Source organism: Megalops cyprinoides, chromosome 5, assembly GCF_013368585.1.
Source record: "Megalops cyprinoides isolate fMegCyp1 chromosome 5, fMegCyp1.pri, whole genome shotgun sequence".
Taxonomy (NCBI): domain Eukaryota; kingdom Metazoa; phylum Chordata; class Actinopteri; order Elopiformes; family Megalopidae; genus Megalops; species Megalops cyprinoides.
Genome location: NC_050587.1, coordinates 36,466,927 through 36,494,053, shown reverse-complemented (window position 1 = coordinate 36,494,053; position 27,127 = coordinate 36,466,927). Strand labels below are relative to the sequence as shown.

Below are 27,127 nucleotides of genomic sequence, written 5' to 3'. Positions count from 1 at the left end.
ATGTTCTATTGTGAGGGAGGTCGCAATGGATAAAAGTGTAAGCTAAATGCTTTTAAGTTAATGCAACGTAATGTAATGCACCAGTCCATTCCAGGCAGTGGTGAGCAGGGAATCGACACACAGCCAAGTGAGCTGCTGCGGTCACAATGTTACCCGCGTGAACCTGGAGCCCAAATCAGAGGCTGGTTCTGAAGTTCTCTGAAACTCCGAAATGTTTCCCCGGCGACCTGGTTCCCCTCTCCCCAAAGATGAGCAGTTTGAGAGACGGCCTGCACGCTGCCCGCTGTGCTTTCTGAAATAAGTAAATAAATAACAACAAAGAAAAATCCTCCATTTAGTTCCCCAGTGTTTGTTCTGGTTCCATTTAAAGTGCGAAGTGCAGCACGAATGTGTTTAATTTTATCTGAGGGCCTCGAGAATCAAGTGAGACTGCTGGGCAAAGACGAAAAAAAAACAAAGATAAAATCATCCCAACCTCATGAGGGAGCAAGCAAAAAAAAAAGGAACTGATCTGGGAACACTTTGGCTGAAAGACTGAGCCGTTTCTCTTTATTGTCTTAACGCTCAAAGGTTTTCGGATTCCTTAAAGCCGAGAGACAAGAAAGTGATGTTTGGGATTGCCGGGGCAAGAAAACTCATTGGATCGGGCAGATAACTTTCTCTGTGGGGATATTAAAAAAAAAAAAAAAGAATCTGTACAGAGATTCTCTAACTGGCTGTGGGCGTCAGCGCAACGGAGCTGAGAGGTCTTCATTTTGATTAACGCCGCCATGCTGCTGAAGCCTCCAGAGCAATGTTAAGGCTGCAGGAGACTGAGAGTGCGGATGAAGGTTTGACAAATATAGCACAAGCCAGTAGGCTCACCCATGCTCTCGGGCCATTCTCACACATACACACTCCCTGCTGTTCATTTGTCTGTTAAAGACTCGCCCAAATATACTGAAGTGTCTCGGGGGCAAATTCCCCTTACAGCGAGGGATCAGATTTTGCGGTCGACAAATATTAAGCTGTGTTCTATCCGTACGACTGGAAGGTGTTTGACACAGGGTAGGGTATGTGTGAGAAGAAGGTTGAGTCAGTGTGTGTGGATGAGGATGGGTGCGTGTATGTGTATATGTGGGAGCGGGTGCATGTTTGTGTGTATGTGTGTGTGTGCGTGCGTGCATGTGTGTGTGTGTGTGTGTGTGTGTGTGTGTGTGTGTGTGTGTGTGTGCGTGTGTGTGTGTGTGTGCGTGTGTGTGTGCGTGTGTGTGCGTGCATGCGTGTGTGTGTTTGTGTGCATGTGTGTGTGCATGTGCGTGTGTGTGTATGTGTGTGCTTACATGTGGGGGCAGGGGCATGTTTATGTGTTGTTGGGGGGGTATGCTTTTGTGAGGTGTGTGTGCGCACGTGTGTGTGATGTCTAGGCTCCAGCCACCCCACATGTGACTCCGTGAATGAGTTTCTCTTTTTTTTTCAATAAATACAGCACGTCTCGCTCTGAGGCCAGACCCGGGGAAACGGGGAACAGAATCGATTCTCGGAGGGAGAGGTTTTCACTCGGGGTGTATGGATCTGTGGCGCGTCTCCTGCCCGGCCTCCTCGCGGATCAGAGATCGCTGTCTGCCTGCTGTGTGACGACAGGAAGGACCCCTGCTGTTGCCTCCTATTTATAGGCTCCGACTGTTTCGGGATTGTGCTGACTGATCTGGATTACAGCATTTCTGACAAAACCTGTGAGTATCATTATCATGCACATCAGCCATCCAGGAAGCAGAACAGACTCATGTGCTTTTTTTTTTTTTTTGTTTAATTCTTACTTTTTTTTTTACTTTCCCTTGTCCAAATTGATTAATCCATGTTTTCTTTGGGAAATCGATGCAAATGGCTACATATTGCTCTGTGTAGTACTTCACAGGGATGCAATTTGGATGTCACCCAGGACTTTTATCTTTTCCTTTTTTTTTTAACAAACGATTTCCATTCATTTTGAGTGGTTTTGTGGGTTTGATGTTGAGCGCATTTAATGTGTCCGTTTCCCACTTGTTATACGATGAGAACGGCGCTTATTTAAAATTCGCCTCTTAATCAGAAACAACGGCTAATGTTCGTTCCTTATTAAACCCACAAAGTTCAGGAAAAAATTTCAAAAAGGAGATTTCTCAAAGATAAATACTTAAAAGGAACACGTTCCACCGCGGTTAATTTCCTCGCGAGACGATGAATTTGCCGTCCTCAGACCGACCTGTCAAAAGCGAAATGCGTCTGGAATATAATTACACTGTGAGACAAATTCAATTATTTATATTGCGCAGTGCCTGCATGTGAGACAAAACACTCCGCTTTAAACAGACAAGCCGTCTGAACCCAGAGGGCGGAACAGGTCAAACCAAGGAGAGGAACTGTAGTTGTCCTGAGCCACCATCCCACAATGCATTGCAGCCTCATAATGTATAACAGTACTCTATGGTCCCAGAGCAGGAGCGGAGTCCTGTCAGATAGTTTCTCCGTAACGACCAGGGACGTGCCCCGAATTGAGGGATAGATTGTGCTGCGCAAGCACATTCCTCTCCCCCACCCACTGACTCAGCAGACGTTGTCAGCTCTGCTTAATTTTGCCATGCTTGACTTCCTGATTCCCAGAGCCCCCGGCTGCCAAGAGCCCTCCACCAGACTGTCACTCGAGGCAAGAGGAGGCCAGGGCAGGCGGGCCGTAGGACAGTAGGAGAAGGAGTAGGAGGAGGAGGAGGAGGATGAAGATGGGGCGGCTTACCTTAATGGCGTTGGTGGAGATCTGGATCTCGTGGAGCTTCCTCATGGTGCCGTCCCGGTCTATGAAGTAGGAGGAGGCCAGCTGGTGCAGGGCCTCCACGCTCTGCGTGGCGTTCACCATCTTCCTGTCCAGCTTGTTCTTGGCCATGTACATGGTCAGCGCCTCCTCACCTGCAAGAACACGGCGAGCGTGAGCTTCCTTTTTCCGATCAGCTCTTTCTCTACAAGCTTTCCCCTCTTCACTCAGCTTGGAGTCATCAGTCGTACTTTGTTAAGCTTTAGCTTGTCCAGTCTTTCTGTATACCCCCTACACGCACCCCCTATCCTACACTTGGGACACGGGACTTCACACTGCAACTCCCACAATGCACCACAGGGGGGCACACACCCATTGCAGGACTGGCGCATCACCACTGACATCACCGAGGTATTCCAAACATTCTGTGTGAGCCATTAGGGGACACCACTGCAGAGAGACAAGCAAACTCTGAACGACCTACAAACCCCTACCCGCTGGCAGAGCTAAGTGTCCCACTGCTACGGGCTATATTATGTATGCTATGTAACTGTCAGCAGATGACAAGGCCTGTTCTGAACCCAGTCCGTTGGGCTCGGCCTGCGCTTGAGATAGCTCTCAACCGTTTACATATATGTATACTATAAGCTTTGGTGTTTGCAGCTTTGGCATTTGCAAAGAAGGCAGTACTAACAAAAAGAAACCTTTCCCACTATTTGTGACTAAGGTGCTACATAAGAGATCTCCACAGCACAGCCATTACATTTCACAGACTCTATCATCTGAATATGTTTTATTTCATTGGCTGGGTTACCAGTACTGTTTCCATCATGCTGGTCTCCCTTCTGTTTGTGGCAACAATGAGGTCATATTTTTTTTTTTTTTTTTTTTATGAACCACCTTAATAACTTCTATGCATATAGCACAGTTCATTCCCATCTGTATTTCTGAAGCGTCAGTGATGAAATGGCTGTGTTTTAATGTTAATGAACTGGACTATCGTATCAACGAGAATGACTGAAGAGGATCAGTTAGAAATGTGGTGACACAAAGACTTTTTCCTTTTTAATACATGACCCAAATTTTGCAAATGCATAATAATTACGTAATATTTCATCTGCATCTTTATTCGTTTTTTTAACGTAGCCCATATGTGTGGCCAGCTTCCGTTATATCTATATGATTATAACTGGCTGTAAAGTTGGTTTCTTTATCTGTTTGCATTCTGATGTGGGAGCAGTAACTTTCAGCGGCCATAAACCTAAAAGGCTGAATGTGCCGGAAGGGCCGAGATGTGAGACGTTTGACTGATTTTACACCGAGCTGGTGACCCATTCGTAACACCGAGCGAGTGTAAATAGTCTAATGCAATGAGCCAGACAACAAAGCATGGGGAGCAGAGCGGCGGCCTCAAAAATACTGTAATTTATCTGTTTTCTGCCATTCCCTGCTCAAACAGCCCAGCATCCTGCTAGGTCTGGAGCTTGCTCAGGAACATGTCACAGTCGTTTAGGAACCCCGCACAGTGATTGGCCGTTTGGCTCTCGGCTATGCATTGTGATTGGTCACTTAACTCTTGGCTCCCAGGCCTAGGGGATGCAGCCCCATGCTTGGCTGGGTCAGCGCAGCAGGAGTATGGCCCCATTCAATCTACTCCTCCCCTGGGGAAGTGAAGGTCTTTCAAACACCCAGGCTCTCACAGTATGCACCGAATAAGGACAATCATTTTCCGTTAACAATATCAGTCTGTAACCTCTTTATTTGCCCTCAATAGCATGCTATGAATCAGAGCCTATGGTTAGAGCGATGAAAGGAGAATCTATGATATGAAGAGGGTGGTATACATTAAAGTGCACCCTTAAAATACCCTTTTCTTTGCTATCACATTTTTAACATGTTGGAGAGTTGCGTCAGCACGTATTCATACATAAAGTAGCAGAATTTTTTTACTGTATCTCTGAGGGGAATTTCATTTCCAGCTCCCAGAGGTTAATACGCTCCCAAAAGCTGAATCAAAAATGTGATTGGATTCACCAGAGCAGGAAAGAAAACTCAATGGATCTGAAAAACAACACATTTTCTTTTCCCCCCAGTGCTAGCCTACTGCATATTATGTTATCCAAATTAACCAAATTCAGTTCTGTAGGAACCCATGAAATACTGTAAAATTGACAATTTATTTATTTATTTTTATGGTAAGAAAAATTTAGTTGCATTAAATGTAAAAAAGGGTATAACTTTCCCTTTATTGCACTGGTACAGTAATGTCACACTGACAAGCTACACTGTTAGTATTGACTTTTTTGGGAGAAAGGCGTAATGCATTTTTAGACTAATTACTGAGGGGGAATGAAAGCCTTTTCACTGAATAATGATACATTGCCACCCTCGCTCCATAGCGCCAGATCCAAGCAATCCGTTTGAAGATATTATGATGAATGTAATTCCTAATAAAGTGACAACACCGTGCTCCACAGCTGATAAAAATGTCATATAATATAGAGTGTAAGCACACTTCATCAATTCATAAAATTGGGTCTGTAAGTCCCAGATGCCTCTCCGGCAGTCAAAAATGAATCACTCAACGCCCGCACACGAATGCATATTGTACCTATGCTGAGCAGTGCTTTATGGCCTGAAATGCGTCTATCGATTCAAATCATTTTCTCAGATTAGTGAAAGCAGAACATTTTGGAAATGTGGGATAGAGGGATGATGCTACTTTTGGTTTTTGGGTGTGGTTTGAGGAGGGGAGTAAGTATAAGTAAGTATGACTGTCACCTGACTTAAATCCCCCTGAAACTTTGGACCCAAACTAGAACCAAGCTAGATGAGCAGAACCCTGGGAAGCCGTTGGGAGCTCTGTGGAGCTGGAAGCACTGCATGGGGTGTGCTAGCACAGAAACTCCTCCAGACCTTGATCAACAGCTCAGTAAGTAGGAGTGAACACATCAGTGAGCCGAGGGGGATCCACAAGACATTAAGCGAATGATTTGTTGTAATAATGATATCATATTTAATATCTTAATCATAATTTTTTTTTTTCCATGACCAAACCATTATCTTTCTTACTGACCTCTGGGATATTATCATACTGATAATGTGCTGGGCCTTGATTTGAAGTTAATCCAGTGGAGTTGTTCCTAATGTCTCCTGGTATCCTATGTTTATCACCCTTTCTAGCTCCTCTGGAAATCTGGTAGGAACCGTGAGTGCTGAAACCTCAAATTTGGTCAGAGCAATGGGAGAAGCATAACTGAGTGGAGATTACAATTATATTATACAGAGATGCGCATTGGCTTGAATGGCAATAGAAACAGGTGGAGAGATTTCATAGATAGATAGATAAATACATGCCTACATACATACATACATACATACATACATGCATAGATGCATTGATATATAGATACACAGATTGACAAAATTACACTATGTTTTACCTGCTTGCACATACACACACACACACACACACACAGCATTTTGTGTGTCTGTGCATCAGATAGACTTGTGTCTTTTGAGAGTGCAGTAATGTTTCTGTAGGGCATTCACTCGGAGGAGCATATGCTGGCAAAGAGAGCAGTGTCTCCTCTTTTCGTCTTTATTGCTCAATTGTGATAGCGGTGGGCCTGCAGGCCAACTTTCGATGCACTCCTGGTTTATCAGTTCGTATAATGGCATGCTCTAATGTGCAACTAAAAGATTTGGTTGAGTCACTTTTTTGGGCCATAATTCTTTCAAATGCCCCGGAGGTTAAAAATAAATCTAGTCTATGCTTCTCTAGTGGGAAGAGAAGCAGCCATCCAAATCCATCTGAGTCAATCTTCTTTTTTTATTTCACATTTGTTCTTTTTTTATTAGGACAGTGAAAGATTAATCACAAAAAAATAATAATAACTTAATCCTTAATCCTGCCCTTTTTTTTAATGTAGCCAATGACGGATCATATTCCAATCTCACTATTGTGTTTCAGAATGCCATAATTAGTGCATCAGGTAGAATCACCTTCCTAGATTGTGGCTATATGATATTGCAACTTAATACTCCTGCTTTCAGAGGGCCAGATGGAGCCTGCCTGAGTTACTGTCGGTGACAGCTTGACGTTCACCTCAATCCGGCCTCTGCACAGAACACGGTTTTATACCTCTGGCAGGCACATGTGAACTCCATCACTCAATCCTCCGGCACCTGAGCTGACTGCACAATGAATCTCAGGTATCGAATGACTACACGGCACAGTGATGTGCTGTCATCCGAGCAGAAAGGGAGAGTAAGACTGTCTTCAAGGAGCCAAAAAATGGGAGGAGATATCATGGTTCATCAGTGACTCCCCAATTTGAGCTAATCACAGAGTTTTGCTATAGACTGCAAAGTCTACTGATTGGCTCACGCATGTATGGTTTGAGAGAGCATGACAGCTCCTCCCATTTCTGGGGGTTCAGGATGCCTCGCGTTCCCATTGGTCGCTGTGGGAGGGACGGGGGCGATGGGCGGGATCCGGGTTCGAGAGAAGGCGGAGTCTCACCTCCCAGGGAGGCGGAGATGAGGATGTGGGTGCCGTACTTCTTGATGATGGTCTCGATGAACTGCTGGGTGGAGGGGCGTCGCCCCAGCAGCCTTACGCTCCGCTGGAACTCCGGCATCAGCGGGACCGGGTTCCGGATCAGGTCCCGCCTCTCAATGGCGGTATTCCTCACCTTCCAACGCGCAAACTCTCTGTCGGGACGAAGCGGGAGAGGGTTACTGTGACAACCAACAGGTGGGGGAGAATCACTCTGACCAAGCTATATGACTCCACAGAGTACATCTGCATTTCAGTTATATTTGCATATATTACATACAGGGGGTATATATAATAATAAATTAATAATAAGCATTTGGGCTGCCATCTGCCTTCAAAATAGTTTCAGTACCTCTTGGACTGCTGTTATACAAGTTTTGAACAGGAAAATGTACTTCTCACTATACATTCCAGAAATTCCAATATTCCTATAGTGTTTAGATCTGGTGACTGGAGGGCTATGGAAGATAGTTGATTTTATTCTACTGTTCACTAACCCAAGCTTGAATCAATTTATCAGTGTGTATGGGGGCGTTATGTTTGAATATGGGAACATCTTAAGGAAACTTTAAGACCACAGGGTGCACCTGGTTGCATAAAATGACATTGTATTCAATGGTCCTAATTGTCCCATATAGAATAATAATTGGACCCCCTGACTCCCACAAGATGGTTGCCCACACCATAACAGATCCACCACTACGTTTAAATCCTACAATCTGAGAGACACAAATTACAGCCATATGGGCCTACCTCATTCTCTGCTGAATAGCTTAGTCATTTTTCCATGTGGAAACTTCCCATTTATTTTGCTGTGTAAAGTAGGCTAGTCTCTTTCAATGTGTCAAATATATAATGAATAGAAAACTGGCTCCACAACAGAGGGACAAAGTATGCCTATATTTTTGTATCACCAATGGTTCTCTCAGTTACTTCGAAAAGAACTGCAATTCATCTCTATTTAAAATCTTGGTCATTTCAGGACAAAGAAACAATTTTCAGTGGCATATACCAGAAACGTGGGTCTCACATGGTGTTTCATCAGATATCAGTAAACAACAGGATTGTATGCAATAAAGACATAATTTCCGCTCATTGATAACTGCAGTCTATTGATATGTGCATCTGTCTCAAGCTGAGCTGACAATGTAGACGACCAGAGAAAAGTCATGATTACTGACAACACTTTTATCATTCATTTAACATTTAAACTTCTGAATATATATTGGCCTGACACTCAATCAATACTTTTTCACATTATAGTGCAATAGAATGTCCCTCTGACATGGTTTTATATGTGTACAATCAAGACAATCTATATGATCAATTTATGTGGAGATGCCGAGGTGACACTATTGCTTTTGGAGAGGAATTCAAGTCAGCGCATTTTTTTTGGCCACCAGTGAGAATGATTTTACCACACGTAAAGGGGCATTTCAATTTCCTCATGTAATGGCCAGAGCCTCTGATGGAATTTTCCATTAGACAACGTAATTCTGAATAACATGATCTATTGCTTGTGTGGATATGTATTAAAGACCCTGAGTAATCTGCCTTAAAGTGAAGGGAGTCCAAAACATTCAGGAAAGAGGGCAGGGTGCACAGGAGTTAACAGCCGGGAACAGGCAATGTGGGTTGAAGGTTTTCTCCAAAGGTTTTCTCTCTTTTGGTTTTCTCCGAACAAAAAGCCACATAGGAAAAATAATAAAAGATGACTTATTAGAGAATATTACTTTTTTCACTTTTCAGAGGTGCTTATTACAAGAGGTTATGTATTTCTGCACATTGGCCTTGGTTACAAGCAGTTTCTGAATGGTAGGCCTACCATAAATATCAGCTTTATGAAGCTCACAATTTTTGTTAAGATCGGGTCACAGAGGTATAGATTCAGTTTTGTGGCAATTGTTGATGCTGCTGATGCGCAGTTGTAATGTAATGTAATGTTTCTAAAACTATTTTTTAGCTTTTAACTACCCTGTTCAGGGTCTATCTATCTTGGTGGGTGAGCTTCTTCTTGTGACCACTGTTCCTCTTTTCTGATGCAGTTTTTCCCTGTGTGGAGTATGCTTTCATTTTCGATACTGTTCTCCTTGACACATTAAATAATTTAGCAGTTCCTGTGAATTATACCATAATCCCCCCTATAGAGATGTATGCATACATATATTAATACAGGGCCATCATACTACTACCCAGGATTAAATAGGAACAAAACAATTCGTCTCTTAACAGAAAAAAAAAACATGTAGTGGATCATACTTTTGATTGGTGCACCTTCTACATCCGGCAACGTAGCACAGAGAAGTCACTAAGGCGAGGCACTGCACCTGAATGAGGCATGAGGCCTGACAAGCATTGGAGCAATGCAAGAAGCAGGGGACATGGTTTGACTCATTATTTTTGCCAGCATGACAGTAACAGAGGGAGTAATCCGAAAGAACCCTACCAGCTATTAATTTGTAGTTATCCATCTGAACAATGAAATCGCAATTATATAACTGGGCATTCCTCCCTATAATATTATACAGCGAGGATTATAAGTTGTCTGGGGTCAAGGCATTTGTAATATGAAATATCCCCAGGATACAGTGCTTTGATTTGTATTCATGGGCTGAAATAATACCCCTGACAGTGGTGTTGTCCTTTTAATTTCCTCCGAGACAGATTTCAAATCGCACGGGGTGAACGGAGCAGTTTAGCAACACCGGCTTACAAAACAATTGTTACAATTTGAGGGGTGGGGAGGGCGTCAGAATGAAAATGTCACTCGCTAGCTCAGAGCAGTTGGGTATCCGCACACAATTAAGCCCACTTGCATGAGGCCCTCACTTACCGCGCTGAAGGCGCACACGGCAATTTGGATCCTGACGCCGTTTCGGCCTGAGACACTCGAAAATGGGATTCAACAAGTTCTTCTCGGTTCAGATGACATGGGGGGGGGGGGGTGGGAGGGGAGGATTTTGGAGACCGCGTGACTTTTGAAAAAAAAAAAAGATGAAAATAAATAACTTCTCCTTTAACGTAATAACACACCCGCTCATCTTGTTTCCCACCCTTAGCTGAAGTAGCAGATCCATGACAGGTGAATCCTCGCTCTCTCTTTCTCTCTCTCTCTGTCCATTGAAAATAATCTAAGCGGTTTTTAATTACCGCGCTTCGAGGGAACGGGAACAAATGTATGCAAATTGCCCTGTGTCTGGTTTTGCATCAACAAATTTCAAGGTAAAGCAGGGCAGATAATGAGGCATATTAAGCCGCCGCATTAAACGCGGGCCATGAATAAAGCGGGTAGGCTCCGTCAGGAACGCTGTCTCCCTGATCCAAGTTAAGCTTATCTCCGCGGCGTTTGGAAAGCGTTCCAGGGAAACGCCGGCCCCCATTCATTTTCTGTCTTGTTTCGCTCCCACCATTTCGGGTTGGATCCGTATCAATGAGGACTTTATTCTGGTTATAATGAGGCCTTTGTGCAGGGAAACGCCTCGTGTTTACCCCTCAGTGTGGCCGCTGTGGTCTCTGGATGCTACAGAGAAATAAAAGCCTTTTTAAGATGTGGCCTACTGAGAATGCAGACAAACTCAATATACAAGCAAACTTTGTCTTTATAAGTAGGCAATATACAAATGTACTGTATTCCACCATTGTTAAATAACTCATTTCTGTGTAGCTGCTTTGCAAGTGCATATTGTCACATAACACATTTTTACATAATATATTACATAGGCAATCTAGGGCATTTTCTCCCCCCCCCCCTACTCTCGCTCTCTTTCTTTCTCTTTCTCTCTTCTCTAGACTCTTGCCAAGACCAGATAGGCTTGTGAGTGCTCCACGCCTGGCTACTGATCAATATGCAAGCTCACACATGAGATGCTAAGATGCTGACATTTCAGCACTCACACAAGGCAGCTGCTGGAGTGTTGCTATGCCTACCGGACACCCTCCACATATGACATAACATAACACACTATGCATCTCCTTGGAAAAAAAAAAGGATCATGCCTTCAATTCATCCAGCTGTTACGGTATCATACATATATGCAGTATTGTATTCCTCATCCTGCACACAACCTTATTCAAACTTATTCAGCTCATACATAGTTCAAATGGTACGGTATTATCAGTTATTTAGCTGGATATTTACTGAAGCAATTTGAGCTGTCTTGCTTAGGGATACGTTTACAGCTGCCTTGGGGTACGACAATGGTACCACCTCCGGGATTCAACGCTACAATCTTCAGGTTAAGAAACAAATTCCCTTACCGGCACAGTACAACACTATCTGCATCAGCACACACACGAGATGTACGGAAAGTGATTTCATTCTAATTCATTGTTCCCCCGGTTATCCATCCCTTATCTGAAGTGACTCGCTGAGCTTTTGGAGAGATTTCATATATTATCTATTTATGGAGGCGGATACACGCTGCGAGCGAGTTTGGGTTGAGTGCCGTAACAGGGACGAGGCCCCCACGGCCCGCCCGGGAATGATCAAACCTGCAAACCCTACCGTGTGCACGCCTTCCCTCAGCCGCCGCACCACGCTCCCACCCCGCCGCCTGGACAAGCTAACGGGGATTAATCCGATTTACGGTGGTCTGAAAATCTGCCTTATGTATCAATTCATTTTCAAGTACCCCCCCCCACCTCCCCACCCCCCCACCCACCACCCCCCTCGCAGCTTGGACGATTAGCACGGCGCCATATGCAGGAGCCATATGTATTTTTGGTTCATATGCCCAGATTAGCAGGCCTGGCAGATGGAATCTGCGATATGAGTCAGTGCTTCATTCCTCAGCTCAAAGCCCAGCTTAATGACCTCTCAGCGGATCTGTGTGGATAACTAATAGCTCCGTGGGTACGATCTGAACAAGTAGGACAGGAATGATTATGGCGCGGGGGGTTGCACTGAAGTGAGGTGTGAAGGGAGGAGAGGAGGGGAGACGCTGGGAAGGAGCCCCCTTAGATTTGTCACACGCCGGAATCTGTACCTCGGGTGATCATGTGACAGAGCCCTGGTTGTCACATGACGCAGTCCCAAACAACAGCTTCAGTCATGTGAGCGAGGGTATATGAGTGAGTTACAGGAAGTAGCGGCAAAACTTCAAAAAATATACATAAAAAAATTAGGAATATACTATAACTCAATCAGTTGCATATGAATGGATTCATTTCACAGTATATTCCTGTGGTTACCATGATACTGTGATACCAAGTCCACTGACTTCAGGTGATGTACATTACAATCCTTATAGGGCTGATAACACAACATTACATCAGAAGTGGCATAGGCGAGTCGCCCCTGGAATATCTGGAAAAAAAACAAAATAAAATAAAAAGTTTTTTTTTTTTTTATGACTGGCACAGTACAGTGGAGTCGCACAGAATCCAAATATCAGCGTGTTTATTTTTGTCAAAGCAAATGCTACAGTTGATCTCTCGCACCAGGGAGAACTCCGCACAGACGTTTACGCGCAGTGCAGGAAGAGTAAGTTATTATCAGCTGCACCACCCCTGCAGTGAGGGTCCATATGGCCTTGTAAGGGGAATAATTCAGTGGATCCCGGCCGCTCCTGGGGAGCTTTGTCTTGCTACACTTGTCGTTAGAATGCTGAGGCAGACACTAAAATAATTCAAAGCCTTCCACTTTCAGATTCTTTTTGTTTGAACTGTAAGCATCTCGCTGGGTGCTCCAATCTGTAATGAGCACACGAGTTGTACTGGCTCAGTCCATTCCTATTCTAGGCACAATGGCCCAGCGGGTAGCGGAGGGGGGGTGGGGGGGGGAGAGAAAGGGACAGGAACTTCATGATTGCACACTCCACAATTAACCAGCATAAATGTCACTGGGCATCAGGCTGTAATTAAACCCCCCAGCAGTACATTCGGATGAGATGTTAGACATGTAGGACTGTAATATTATGAGCTAAAAGCGTGACCTATCAGGAGAGTTACACACACACGCACACACACATGCACGCACACACAATTATCAGCAAAAAATACCTCTTTGTCCTTTTGCCATGTTAAGTTGTATTTAGTTTTTACTGTTGGCATGATATTAGTTTTAAAGACAGACATCTTAGAGAGGTTATGGAATCTCACTTTCCTTTTGTGTGAAGGAAGGTCTTCAAAAGTCACCTACTACAAGAAGCTTACAGGCAACCATGCCCTACAAAAAGCCAGATCCTCTGAGTTGATCAATTCCAACTGCTTCCAAGCCCTGGAAACAACATGCTGTAGCAGGGCCTCTTGTTCAAGCACAGCTTTTGATCACAGCCCAATAGTAACTTATTCTAATGATGTTTATCCAATTCTCTTGAAATGTCTGTGCGTCTATGGGTTTATGCGTTCTTTAAAAGGGGAATTATGAAAAAAAAAAAACAGATTTTCATGCCGCTTCAAGTCACATTTTGTCTTCATCGTGTTCTCCTGATGGCTTTTGAACATGACATTTGTATGTGAGATTCAAACATACGGGTAGGCTTTTCTGAGGGACAAAGAAAAAACAAATACCCAACAACGTCTACTTATAACAAAAAAAAGTCCTTTTCGGGGAGCCCACAGAGGTTCTACACGCATCCTCAAGGTATCCGCGTTCTGCTGCGGCTTCATCTTCTGAAGCAATCGCGTTAAAAGCGATTCTACAAAGTCCCCCATTGAAGGCGGCTGACAGAGTCACGTCGGCGCTCAGGTAATCCATGGGAACGGACACCTCGTGAGCTGTCAGCTCTGCCTTTCACAAAGACGACAGCAAAGGGGCCCCCCCGAATCGGCGCCTTTTACGGCACGCTCCCTCACTCACCCGGAATTACAATATTTCATTACACAGCCGGGGTGGGGGGGGGGGGGGGGGGGGGGGGGGGGGAGATACTTTGTGTGTCGGTATCGCTGAAGACTGATGTCGAGATGAAGCTACCGTTTGCAAAGCTCCCGGATAACGCCGCTCACCTTCTCCGTGTGAGATGCACTGTAGCAGCGTAGCAGCGTCTCTGGAACAAAGATACCTTTGGGGCTGATACCCCTAACGTGGCTGATGAGAGCTGTGGAACTATGGTTTATCTATGAGAACATCGCACCAGAGTGCCTTTAGAACAAAAGGCCCCTCACATCGCAGGACTCCAATTGATGTTTGATATTAATAACAGTGCTCAAGATTCCCAAAACAGGGAAATGAAAATATATCAACACTTAGTAAGGTGCTTGATAATGCTGATCATTTCCTGTAGCATTTCAGTATACTGTAATATATTACAAATATATTCCAAATATATCATATTCACAAAGCCATAGGTGATAGAAATTAAAAGAAAATAATATGAATCTTTTTTGTGATAATGAATGCTTGTACTCTTTTCTTTTTACTTCAGGCAGTAAGTAGAAAGTATTTCATTTTACTGAGTTCTGTGAACTGTATTCCCACGGTATTGTGTTTATTTTTTTCCACATTTCATTTCTCTTCTTATTAAATGGACACTATTCTCAGATCAAGAGACCAGAGATAAAACTATAAAGCTGGATTCATTTTGGGCATGACCTACAAAACATCTATTACTTTCCTGAAGAATAATGCAAAATGTTACCTAATTCAGGCAAAAAGTAATACTGACTTACTTATTGCTGTTCCTACGAATGTTTGCTTTCAGCTTTTTTTGGCTATGCTGAATCAACCTTGTCTGGTTTTCTGTGAACCGAATGCTGCCATCTCTAAGGACATAAAACCTTTGTTGTGAGGATAGTTCTAACTGATCCATCTTCTGCCTATCACCTGCTCCTTCCATCCCCTGATAAACCGAATGATTCTGAAAAGGGATTGGGCTTGCATGTTGTTTGGTCAGTGCTGGAGCGTTGAGAGAGTTCTGAGCCTGAATATTACTGTGCTGACACAACGCTGACAAAAACACCAGCAAAAACAGTAATCAGCATGTGGCACTTGTCATATCAAGGGATAAATGCAGCACAGTGTTGTCGCTTTTCAAAATAAATCTCATGTAGATTAAGCACTTGATTAGGTTTCAATACAAGTGGAAATCAAAAATACTGGTATTCACACACACATACATAGATACATAAACACAAACACACACACACACACACGTGTATACAGACACACACATACACACACACATATGTGTATACAGACACACACACGCAGATTCATATACACAAACACACACATACGCACACACACACACACACACACACACGTGTATACAGACACACACACACAGATTCATATGCACAACCACAAACACACACACACACACACACACATACACACACGTGTATACAGACACACACACACACACACACACACACGTGTATACAGACACACACACACACACACACACACAGAATAGACTGCGTTTCCCCAGCAGGGAAGTGCAGACCTGTAACTGCAGAGGTCCTGCAGTGCCTTTAAAGCTGGCCACGGCTGCCGCTGACCCACTGCACTCCTTTATGCTTACATCCCCCCCACATCCTTGCTCTCCCTTCAGCCTCGCTCCCCAGCTCCGGCGCATGAGCAAAACGCCCCGCAATCTGGGGTCTCGCAATCATCACGCAGCTAAAGCAAAGTCATAAATCAAGCAGGCAGAGATACAATTGAATTCCCGGGTGATTCCGGACCGCCGAGGCCTTTAAATGCACTGCAGAATGATTCATAATCCCAAAGCTTTTTGCCCGCTCAGAAATCAATGCATCTCATTTTCAGGAACTGCCAGGTATATGGTAAAATATGAAATTAAAAACCCAAAATGTGAGGAATATATATTCTAATATATGTCAAAATGTCAAGCTTTCATTTGTGCAATTTTTGAATATACCGGAGGATATTTTTCTGAAGTATATGTCATTTGACAATATACTCTAAAATAGTAGCATAAAAAGTCACAGAGGAAAGAGCCCATTACTTACAGGTCCTCAGATATATGCAGTATACTTTGATACTCCTGAAAGTAGTGGTGCGATTTTTTATATTTTAACATAAATTTCTTTCCCATGACACAGAGGCAAATAAACTAAGGGAAGCACTGAGTCTAACACCTGTGGTACTTTGTCCTTACAATAGAATTTAAAAATTAAAGCAATTATTACATGTTTTCTTGCTTTGACTTGAAACATTTAGATTTAAACCAATGGATCTGGATTGAGTATTCTCTTAGTGTGGTTAAGAATACTATATTTACTATATTTGCTATAATTAGAATTATGACTGTCAATGTTGTTCTTTTTAATTAAGGTGTAAGGTTAAGATCAGTGGCAAGATTTGGCTAGTGCTTATTTCGAAAATATAGCTTGTGGTCAGGGCTCACGGTCAGCTTCAGAACAATGTGAGAGAAGGTCACAAATAATTCAGGAACTTTTAATGTGGTTTAAATATTTATTCCCATGGCATATATGGCCATTATGTCCGCAGAACCATAAATTCAAAATTAATATGAGGCCATATATTATTTGACCATGTCTATGACATTCCACAGAACGAATCTGAAAATAGATCTTGCAAATGTAATTATGCATTGGGCATAATATCCACATGTTTTTCAAGGTGCATTTTCTACCCTCAAATCCATGATAATTCAAACAAGAAGTTTCTTGCTGAAATTTAATTAGCGATTGAATAACTTGAGCAAATAAACTTGTGGAGACCCTGAATCGTTCAAACTTTTCATATGAGCTTGAACACAAGGTCACTGCTCAGTGTAAGACTCTCAAAGCAAACCAGCAAAGAAAGACCTTAGTCTCTATGAAACCGAGGTCTGTCTGTATATTGTTGAGTGAAAGCAGCTTATCAAGGAAGGTCATTATTTGTGTGTGACAAGAACTTACTCTTCGTTTCAAATCAATCCACCTGGGTCCCTTTGTGCCCTGCCCCCTGCTTTGTGCCCCTGGCAGAGAGGTCCTCACCTACACTCTACGCCTGTATTCAGCATCACTAAACTAAAGATCATCCTATTGTTTATCCAACAAAAATGTTTTAGGTTTGTCAAATGGTGAATTGAAAAAATAAACACTGTACATGAATTGAAACAGACCCAAAGAAGTTTACCCTTGATAGATTTATATATTTGTTCATTTATTTGGTACACATTCATAACAAAATAAATATATCAATAATGATGATAATAGCAGCAAAAACCGAACTCCGAGTCCTGTATTTCCCTATTATATACATGTTAAATTTAATTCTAGGATTCAGCCTAACCGCCACTGAAACGTGTATTGTGTTTCTGAGTGGGCATCACAGGGTTAACAGCGGCAGTGACGCTTTGACACCGCACATCTCATCTGTTTAACTGTAAAATCTCAGTGAGATGAAACGCAAAGGGCACTGTGCCCACAGAGCCCATCTGCCCGGGAGGGCGGCACCAGGCCTGGCGGCCGGGACTGCAGAAGGGTACCAACAGAGAGCAGTGCTGTGTCATCGTGTCATTTCCCCGACTCAGATGGTGATATTATTTCTGCTCTGATGGAAGACCGAGGCTTCACTCCCCCCTCGCCCCAAAATGAGTGATGCTACAACCAGCTCTAGGTGACTGACCGGTTTGAACCAATCAAAAATGAAATCAGACTAAGGGGTCGGTTCAGTATAAACAAAACATTATGTGATCACCTAACCTGCCACTGTGCTACCTATACTACTGCCACTACCAATATAATGATAATAATAATAGTAATAATAATAATAATAATAATAATAATAATATGTTTCTATGTGATACAGAGATGGATTTTTTATCCCCACTTGACTGTGGTCTCAGGTACTAGGCTCAACTGCATTTCAAGAACATTCTGTATTTTTGTCTAGAAACTTGGATCTTAGATGTTTAGATTCCATTGAAATAAGATTCTAAATTGGATCTGATCAAGGTAGTAACTTATGGCCAGTTTGTTTACTAGCTGATGTCAGTGCATATAGTTTATAACCGTAAGCACTGATCGTGGATGTGTTTTGGTTCATTTGGCAGGTGCCGTTCACAGTTAAAGAAAGGGCTGGATAAACTGATTCTGGACCAGCTGTTTGGGGGCAGAAAGACCCCCATGGTTTGGTCATGCAAAGCGTCACACAGGGCCAACATATGATCCTCGGTTGCAACCATGGTGGGAGCGTCTGCCCGTTCCCAACATCTCTCCCTTTGATGGATGAGTGAGCTGTATACGAGTTTCCTCTCGCGGACATCCGGAGGGCTTCCCGTGAAGAAAACAACTGTCCCTTCTTCCGCGGGATCCTGTGCTCTCCAGCCCACTCGAACAGGCTCGCGTGCCGCACAATTTCACATGCAAACGTCCACACACGCACTTCCTTTGACGCATGAGAAAGTGTGTGAAAGGGGTCTAATTACCCAGGCGTGTGCAGGTTTCATTAAGATGCAAATACAACAATGCTGGTCTGAATTTACATAAACACTCTCGAAGAGCTCGGATGGGGTGAATTGAACTCCTGACTGCGTTGGTCTCCTCCTACACTTAAGGCTTTTTTTTTCTGGCATTTTAGCCTTTCTCCTTTGAGTTTGACCTCATTTCCCAGTTTAAATGTGGTATAGTTATAGCATTGTACATGATGGTGAAATAATATGATTTCCTCAATTTAATTAAGAACTTAATGAAGTTAATGAATTAAAATACCTTAAAATTAGAACTGGTGTAAGTCTGAGAAACCCTGACCTTCATTCCCTTTGTGAGCGGGCTTTAAAATATAATTTGACTGAATTGCTTGACACATTTTGACTGAATGAAATTTCCATGACTAAAATGTGACTTAAACAGTGCCAATTTACTGGATTAAAACTAGTCATTGTTTTTTTTTTTTTTTACTACAACTAATGAGGATTGCCTGACTAAATTCTTGCTGAATCTAAAAGGCATTTTAGTCTCTTAGAATAAGAGAGTGATTAAATCTTAAATCAAAACGTGGCGGCAAAGTGAGCCATGGTCTGCCGGCGTTGGCTAACCTATTCAACCTCTGTATCACAAAGTGTTCTCTGCTCCAGGGTAACGTCAGGAAGTCTTGAGGGACGAGAGCGCCTTCCCACACAGTAAAATCAGTCAGTGCTTAACCCTGACACTCTTTCCAGCTCTAATTCTCAACTAATTACCAGCTCTTCCCTGCAGTAATTAACTAATCCCTAAGTGGGGGGAGGGAGGATGGGGAGGTGGGGGGGGTGATTATCGGAGGATTGAGAAGGGTGTGACATAATTTCCTCTCCGGCTCTACTCCGTGATTTGCCTGCCTTTCCTCCCAGCTGCCCGAAAGGTAACCCATTTTTAACTGGATACGTCAAGCACAAACACCTAGCCGGAGCGCCCTGGGACACAGCACAGCCAGGTGAAAGGTCAGCCCCCTCCTGAGCGAGCAGGCCGTGCACCTGGGGGGGGCGGGGGGGAACTGCCACGATTGCAGGCCTGACGCATGTGCCTCTCACTGCTTGAAACCATGGCGGCTGTGGTGGGAAAGGGACTCGAGGGACATCGTTTTCCTAATATATTCTTGCTCACCTTGAGCCTGACCTTTCCTGCCACCCCACTCCCCCGGACTCAATCCCGTTCTTTCGCCTGCCTGCCAGCTCCTTCCTCAGCCGCCGCACCCCCCCCCCCCCCCCCCCAATCCCTCCAACTCCTGCCGAGAGCACACTGGGGCCGCCCCCTAAATAAAACATTCCCCCTTCGCCTGTCGCTCTCCTTGTCACAAATCCGCAGAGCTCATCCAAACGAGGCCCCGCTGTTGAAACAAAGAACGTCCCACAAAATCCCATTCAGCTCTGATGCAGTCTAACAAAAGATTGCCTCCTTACCAGTCTCATAGCTCAAAGCTCGCCCTCTTAGAGAACGCTAATACATCAAATGAATATTTAACATATCAAGCCAAATTCAAATATGTCAGATATAAATGCGTATATAAAGAGGTTCAGCTTAGAATTTGGGTATACTGTTTCATACAGAGAATTCTCTATAGTAAAGGTAGTCAAACTGTATACATACATGAAGCTGGCTTTTAGCTTTATTACTACAGTCTACCTAGCGCTGTATGTGCTAGTTAATTGCAAGTGAGTGCTGTTACAGATGTTGTCCAATGGTGGTTAGATTTAGGGTTTGGATAAGGTTAATATTTTGACTCAAAGGGAGGGGTAGAGCTGAGGTTGGAGCTAGGAAAAGAAAGAGGTGGGGGAGGCATGCTGTGTGCTATGTATGTCTGCTAAATGAATAAATGTAAATGTAAATGTACTACCGCAAAGTACTTCCTAGAGTAATTACAGAATTACTGAACTGATATCAGGTCGACATAATGTAGCGTAGCCAGAAATCTTAGCGTATAAAAAGTGCCATACAACCCGCAAGGAAAGGGAATTGAAAGTGGGTCCAAGAAAACATGGAGATGAGGCCCAAATTCAAACTTGACAGCATCCACTGAACATGGACTTGAGCAAAGAGGATTAACTCCATGCTAATCAGAAGCCACACAGCAGCCGCATGCTAATTCACAATCAGGTCATTTTCATAAATTAATTAGAGCCGGGCTGATTAAGCTGATGAAGCAATGCAAAATTATTTAGGTCCGTAATTTGCATATGTTGCAAACAAATGTTACTGGGATTCACATTACGAGTCTATGCGTGTTGCTGTGATTCCCTCCAAGCCAATGCTTAAGAAAACAGGTCACCACACCAGCCAGCATGGACAACACGTGGCCTGCACAACAGCTGTGCTAAAACTGGCTAAGTTCTGATAGACCGCTAACTAAAGAGACACAGGTGTGTATGGGGCAGTCACAGCAAAGCGGTACCAAGCAGTCTCGCAGAGGTTAAAGGCAGGGGACAGCCAGCCTTACAGAGCCGGTCCATTCATGCGGTTCTGTTCAGGCTTTATCCCTGATGCACAACAGAGCCCATCTAATCCAAGAGAGGCGGGGAAACAAATGTCGCGGCCCTCTGAAACAGGTTTGCACTATTATTCGAGGTTTTGTCTCCAATCGCTGAAAAAATGAAAACCCCACATTTTTCTTAATTTATATCTATTTTTCTGATACTATATTTACGTGGAAAGTATCAGCTAGCTGTACAGTAAGTGATGTGAAGCATGACACAGAGGTAAAAGAAGCTGTATGAGAACTGCAACAGCAAACGGTGAATGAGGCTCACCCCGAAACACTGCCAAGGCTCTGGGAAGGACCCATGCCACAAGACTACTGCTAAAGAACTCAGTGCAGGTTACATAACAGCTAAAAGCTGCATAGACAAGCAATGCTGTATACAGATGGTCCCACAGTTATTTATGGGTTACGTTCTGGAAGTGTCTATGTTCTTCGGATTTCATGTAACTCAAATTTTTGAGCCAAACGTCTAAATAAGTATCCCCTAACAGACTTCTGCTGCTGCATGGTAACTTCATAATGCACCATTTTTCATACCAGTCTCATAAATTCAGCAAACAGTGCTTCCATGTACTCTAGGTATTGCACACACATTTTAATATTTAATCTATAGTAATCTATATTTTAACAGTTTAAGGGGGTTCAGTGTACTTATGTCAAGTGATACTTAAGCCAGGGACTTCATGTAATTGAAAGTTAGTGAACTCAGAGAGAGAGTCCATTTTGAAGTACATTGATAAGTACAGTTCAAAAATATTTGCTACTCTGTGATACATAAAACTCTAACTGCATCATATAGCATAATAAATATAAACCTCTGATTGTAATTTGCCAAATCTGTAATATGAGGCAGGACATGCACCCACATCTTGGTGCCACCGGTGCACGGTGCCTATGAAGTCAAGAGTAGATTAAATGGAATCCACATATAGTTTATGCTCCCAAAAGGTAGGTATTTATTGTGCTGTGCCAAACCAAAGAACAAGATGTGAAGAACCAAAATCTATAGGATGGCTACCAGGATGTCTGGCAGGGAGGCAGTCCTCTTGCTGTTGAAATCTGTGTAACAACATCTTGTCTTCTTGCCTCAACAGCATTTTCCACGTTGGTGTCAAATCTGCGTGCGGTTGCCTCTGCGTCAGCAAAATTAGGATTTACTTACACAGCGAGCAGTAAAGAGCAGCTTGAGTACTGTGGTTTGCTCTGCTGTTTGAGGTTTTCAAAAACAATTAAGCTTGCGTGGTAAGCGCACGAGAATACGGTGTCCACAGTGTGGAAGATCGCTCGGCACAACAGAATTATGAACACTGTCGTCAAAGGATACGCGCTCAAAGGCTCTCATTGCACAAACGGAGTAAAGGGAGGCAGCCACACCAGAATTGTTCTTTACATCTTTGTAATACCCTATCAAGTCTGAGCCAGCAGAGTTTCAGATTGCAATAAATCTCCATACAAAAGGACTGCGTGGAGCCCTCAACGCTGAGGTCCCTGCAGCCTCTCACACAATCCCTGATCGTCGAGGATCACGCCAAAAACGATTTCATAAATATTTTCATTCCAAATAATGTCCTCCTTCTCTGTTTGATTACAGTAAAATGCTTATTCAGTCTTTAAAAACGCATTAATGAATGGATTTGCATTTATATTGGATTTTTTTCTCTCCCCCCCCCCACCGTACAGGAGTGGGAGATAGGGCTCGAGAACAATGACTACAAAAAAATCCAAGCATCATCATAAACATGGCCGACCCTGAAACAGAGCATCAATCGTGCGCAAGAGTGATTACAAAACAGGCCATTCGCCCTCTCATGTCGCACGAATTTCTGCCCACATTCATCCGCAATCGAGCTCTCAAGCACCCGACTGATTATGGAAGTATCTGTTAGATATAATTTGTTTCATATAATTTGTTCAATCGTGTTATTTCTGTTAAACCCTCACATTGCACATGCACTTTCACAGATGTTTCACTTAAAGAGGAACAGAGACCTCGCATAACCCGGGTTACCAAGTTAGCCTTAGAATCGACAAGGCAGACAAACGGCTACCCCCGTAAACAACACATTACTTGGTTTAGCTTTTCTTTATTTTAATGAGATTGTGCTCAGGTTTGGCTGGACAATGGGGTTGTACTTATTAAAGACCTCAATCGGGTTGGATGCAGAGAGCATTACACTACCGGTAATCTCTCCGGTTGATTAGGGCTAAGGGATGTTTTGTTTCCCCCCGTTAATCTGATTCAACCTGCCAGTCTCTAAATTACACAGACAGTGCGGCCCTCTGGGAAATTTTCGGCACTGTTTACCCGTCGCTGTCGTCAGGCCTTTGCTTTTTTTTCTCGTTGTTGTTGGAAAAGCTGAAAGGGGGGAAAGTGCAGACGGGAGATTTCACTGTGAGGTCTTTATCACAAGGGGGAAAACGGCATTGATATAGCGTGCCTCAAGTTCTTTTAACTGCGTACAGGCACAGAGCAGCATTCAACATTTAACATTAAACTTCTGTATGAATAGTAAGTTCATGTTTTATTCTCAACCACTGCTATGTGCAAGAGCTGGAGAGGTGTTGGATTAAATTAGCATTAAACATCTGTACCCTGTTTTTGCTGTTGTGTTTGGTTTTAACTCTTTAAATTGCTCACTATCAGTAACGGGTATTCAAATTCTAGACTTCAGTTTCAGGTTTCCATGTTTTTAATTCTTTAAATAGTTGAACATCAATCACTTATTATTATGCAATTATTCAAAAAAACTGTATTTTCTCACAAAGTATTGTCATCATCCAATATCTTAATTTGTTGTTTACAGTCATTGAGGTATGTTTTATTTTGGGAGTGGCTGTGTCTATATATTATCTCTAAACTGCCATATACTTGACTTGCAAATTCGTGATGTGTGAGGAACTAAATTAAAAAAAGAAGTTTCTTAAATTCTGAATTTATGCTAAGTATGAGGTGCATTGTGAGTAGACTGAGTGTGGTCCCATGGGACAGTAACCCGGGCAAGGCTTAATTTGTTAGGTTAAACATATTTAGAAAGTTTATGGCAATAGATTCAGGAGGACTTCATCACTGACAGGTGCCGGAGCAAAACGCTTGAACAAGAGGATGAAGCTGACAGACAGCCACTTCCAAAGGAAGGGAACAGGCCTACAGATCCCATGAGAAGCTGAAAGAGTGGAAAGTTGTCATCCATTGCGGGCTCTTTGTGGGGCCCCTTGACAGTTTATTTAGGGGGTAGTCTGTCAGGCGCTTTCGCAGATGCCTGACAGATGTGATTGCAGCTTTTCCCTTTAATTTTTAATAAGAAATGCTATGAATTTTACTCCACACTGAGACAAGCTTTAATTGCCCTGTCACGAGCAAGGTGATCGTCGTGTTGATGGCTGAATTTAATGTTTGCCTCGGCCTGAGAAGCTATGGGAACAGGCCTTTGCAGCCTTTGAATTTCAGTCTGAATGATGTGTTTGCAGAAGATGCATGATGCAAGCCATTCTTTTGCAAACAACATAAGCGCCCACGCCAGGCCCCAGACACAAGGGGCTATAGCACAGTGCAAGTGGATGTGATGGCAGATGTTATTCAAAAGCTGTCCGTCTCAAACACCGGCCTGCACAGGCCACGTAGCTGTCTGCCGTCTCCATGATATTGAAAGTTAAACACAAAATATCCACTGAGACTGGGAACCAGTGGATAGCAACAGAGGTAGCGGGGAAGAGAGAGAGAGAGATACAGAGACAGTAGAGTGAAGTACAGCAGAAAAGAGAGAGAGACAGAGGGAGAAGGTGCTTCCTTTTCCATTGGTGTAATTAATAACAGGTATCAATGAGCAAAAATAGCCATCTTGCCAAGGTTTTGTGGCAAAGAGCTTTACAAAAGGGGAATGAGAAGAATGAGAACCTTTCAGCTGTAAGAGGAAGGAGAGCTTCCAGTTGGCCATTTGTAGTATCCTGACAGCCAATTGTGTGGAAGATTAACAGAGTAAAAAGTGGACAATTAAAGGGATAATATGTTGAATTTTGTGCTGACTGCTCCTGTCGGTTGCTTGGTGTGTGTATACGCCTGTGTTTGTGTGTGTGTGTGTGTGTGTGTGTGCATGCTACAATGCATTTCATGACGCTCATGTCTGAATTTGCAGGTCTTGAGAAAATGTCAATAGTTGATTAAATCCAGAGCTGCTCCTGAACAAACCATCATCATCATAATATCACTGATGTCATAAACTTCACTTAACTCGCAAGTATTCCATGCTGGTCTGTGCTCTACAAAATCATTCCTGATATTGCCTAGATGAGCAGAAATACTTTTTGGCCCCATCACAACCATCTAATTTTAGACCACGTCTCTCACTGTATGGGTATATACCTAAATCTTAGCCTAAAAGGCCATACAAAAGTGTTACAATCACAAAACAGGGCTCTTATCACAGAACTATTGGAAAGATCTAACATTTGCTATTAGCAACCACTGGACAATATATGAGCTGCAGTTGATCGCTGGTACTGATGCACCATCCGAAGATAGTTTACCATATAATCACATTCTTGTTTTCTGACAAAATGATCATACTGTAGTTTGCATAACATGTACCAGTAACATATATATATGTAATCAGATCTTTTTGGATAATAAAAGAGTACATATAGCTATACACCACATATTGCATCCGAACATGAATCCCTACAGAAAGTATTTAGCTTTATGTTCCAAGCAGACACTAAGAGGGCAGCTCTTACACGCTTGACACATAAACACTTGCCAAATCCAAACACGCATTCTCCCTGAGTTTTATGTTCCCTTGTTTCTGTCATAGAACTACCCTTGTCTCACTTTGAAATTGCTTTGTGTTTTGTGAGAAGCAAAGCTGTGTGCAAAAAAACACACCAGAGGCGGTCTTCTGGTGAACTGAGCATCCGGCAGCGACAAAGTCTAGTACACGTCTGCTGGTTTAAAGTCTCAAGCAAACACATCACAATCCCTCCTCTTTAGACAGGATCGTTCAAGCAGCTGTATCTGTCCGTTGAAATGAACCAGTTTAGCTGTCAATTAGCGCTGATGGCTCACAACGGAGTTTTGACAGGCGGTTGTAAAAGTGCCAGCGGTTACTGGTGTCACAGATATCCATTTCCTTCCCCATCCAGTGAAAGAACCCTGCTCGGTGATCTTCAGTCTGTTTGACCAGATGCGGGGATTTTGAGCGATATACATTATGATCTTACGGAAAATGAATGAAATTAATGCCACACTCTCGCGCTTTGACTATTTCCAGCTATAGACTGCCTCCCTGCTGTTCCAGTGAGATCACAACTGGCACAGACGCTATACATACATACGTAATGCACACAGCAACGCTTTCTGTTTTAGGCCTTGACAGCAGACTTCTGTCACGGCGTGATTTACAGGATATATTCATCATCACAAAAGCATGCTCTTTGCAGCAGCTCATCACAAAGCCACGGAGGACCGGGACAAAAAGGGAACACTACTTTGCATTTTCGTTTGCATGAGCGCGGATCTCAACATCCAGAGATCACAATAGCCCGCTTGCCTTCCCCATCAGATACGTGCGAGATTTGAGGATTTCGTTCGCGCTCTCAAACGCACAAAAGACCATTCATCAAAAGAGGCAGGGTGCCAGCCACTGGGCCGTTTACCGGGTTCCTCGTTGCCACGTTACTGCGATTCGCTTGATCCGGCAAGGGAAGTTAGGTTGTGATTTCTACAAGAAATGAGCAGGGGTGAAAAAAGGAGAGAGAAACATAAAGTCACATGACTTCACAAACTGACATAAACTGACTTAAAACAGAAGGACAGAGACGCGATCAGTGAGGAGGTGGAGACACAGGAGGCCGCTATGCACTCAGCCTGAATCATCGATTTTGAACAATCTAATCTTCTTTGACCCTTTACTTTCACACATTTGACCGATGCTGAAATGAA

At 43.3% G+C, this 27,127-nt stretch overlaps 1 protein-coding gene across 1 annotated transcript in view; it reads right to left on the bottom strand.

Moving 5' to 3' along the window:
* Positions 1-27,127, bottom strand: part of brinp1 (bone morphogenetic protein/retinoic acid inducible neural-specific 1) — a 92,334-nt gene that overhangs the window by 32,446 nt on the left and 32,761 nt on the right. The window contains exons 3-4 of the mRNA XM_036528983.1: positions 7,293-7,483; positions 2,753-2,922 (exon numbers count right to left, since the gene is read on the bottom strand). Coding sequence (XP_036384876.1) covers positions 2,753-2,922; positions 7,293-7,483 — 361 coding nt within the window. The remainder of the gene's footprint in view (positions 1-2,752; positions 2,923-7,292; positions 7,484-27,127) is intronic.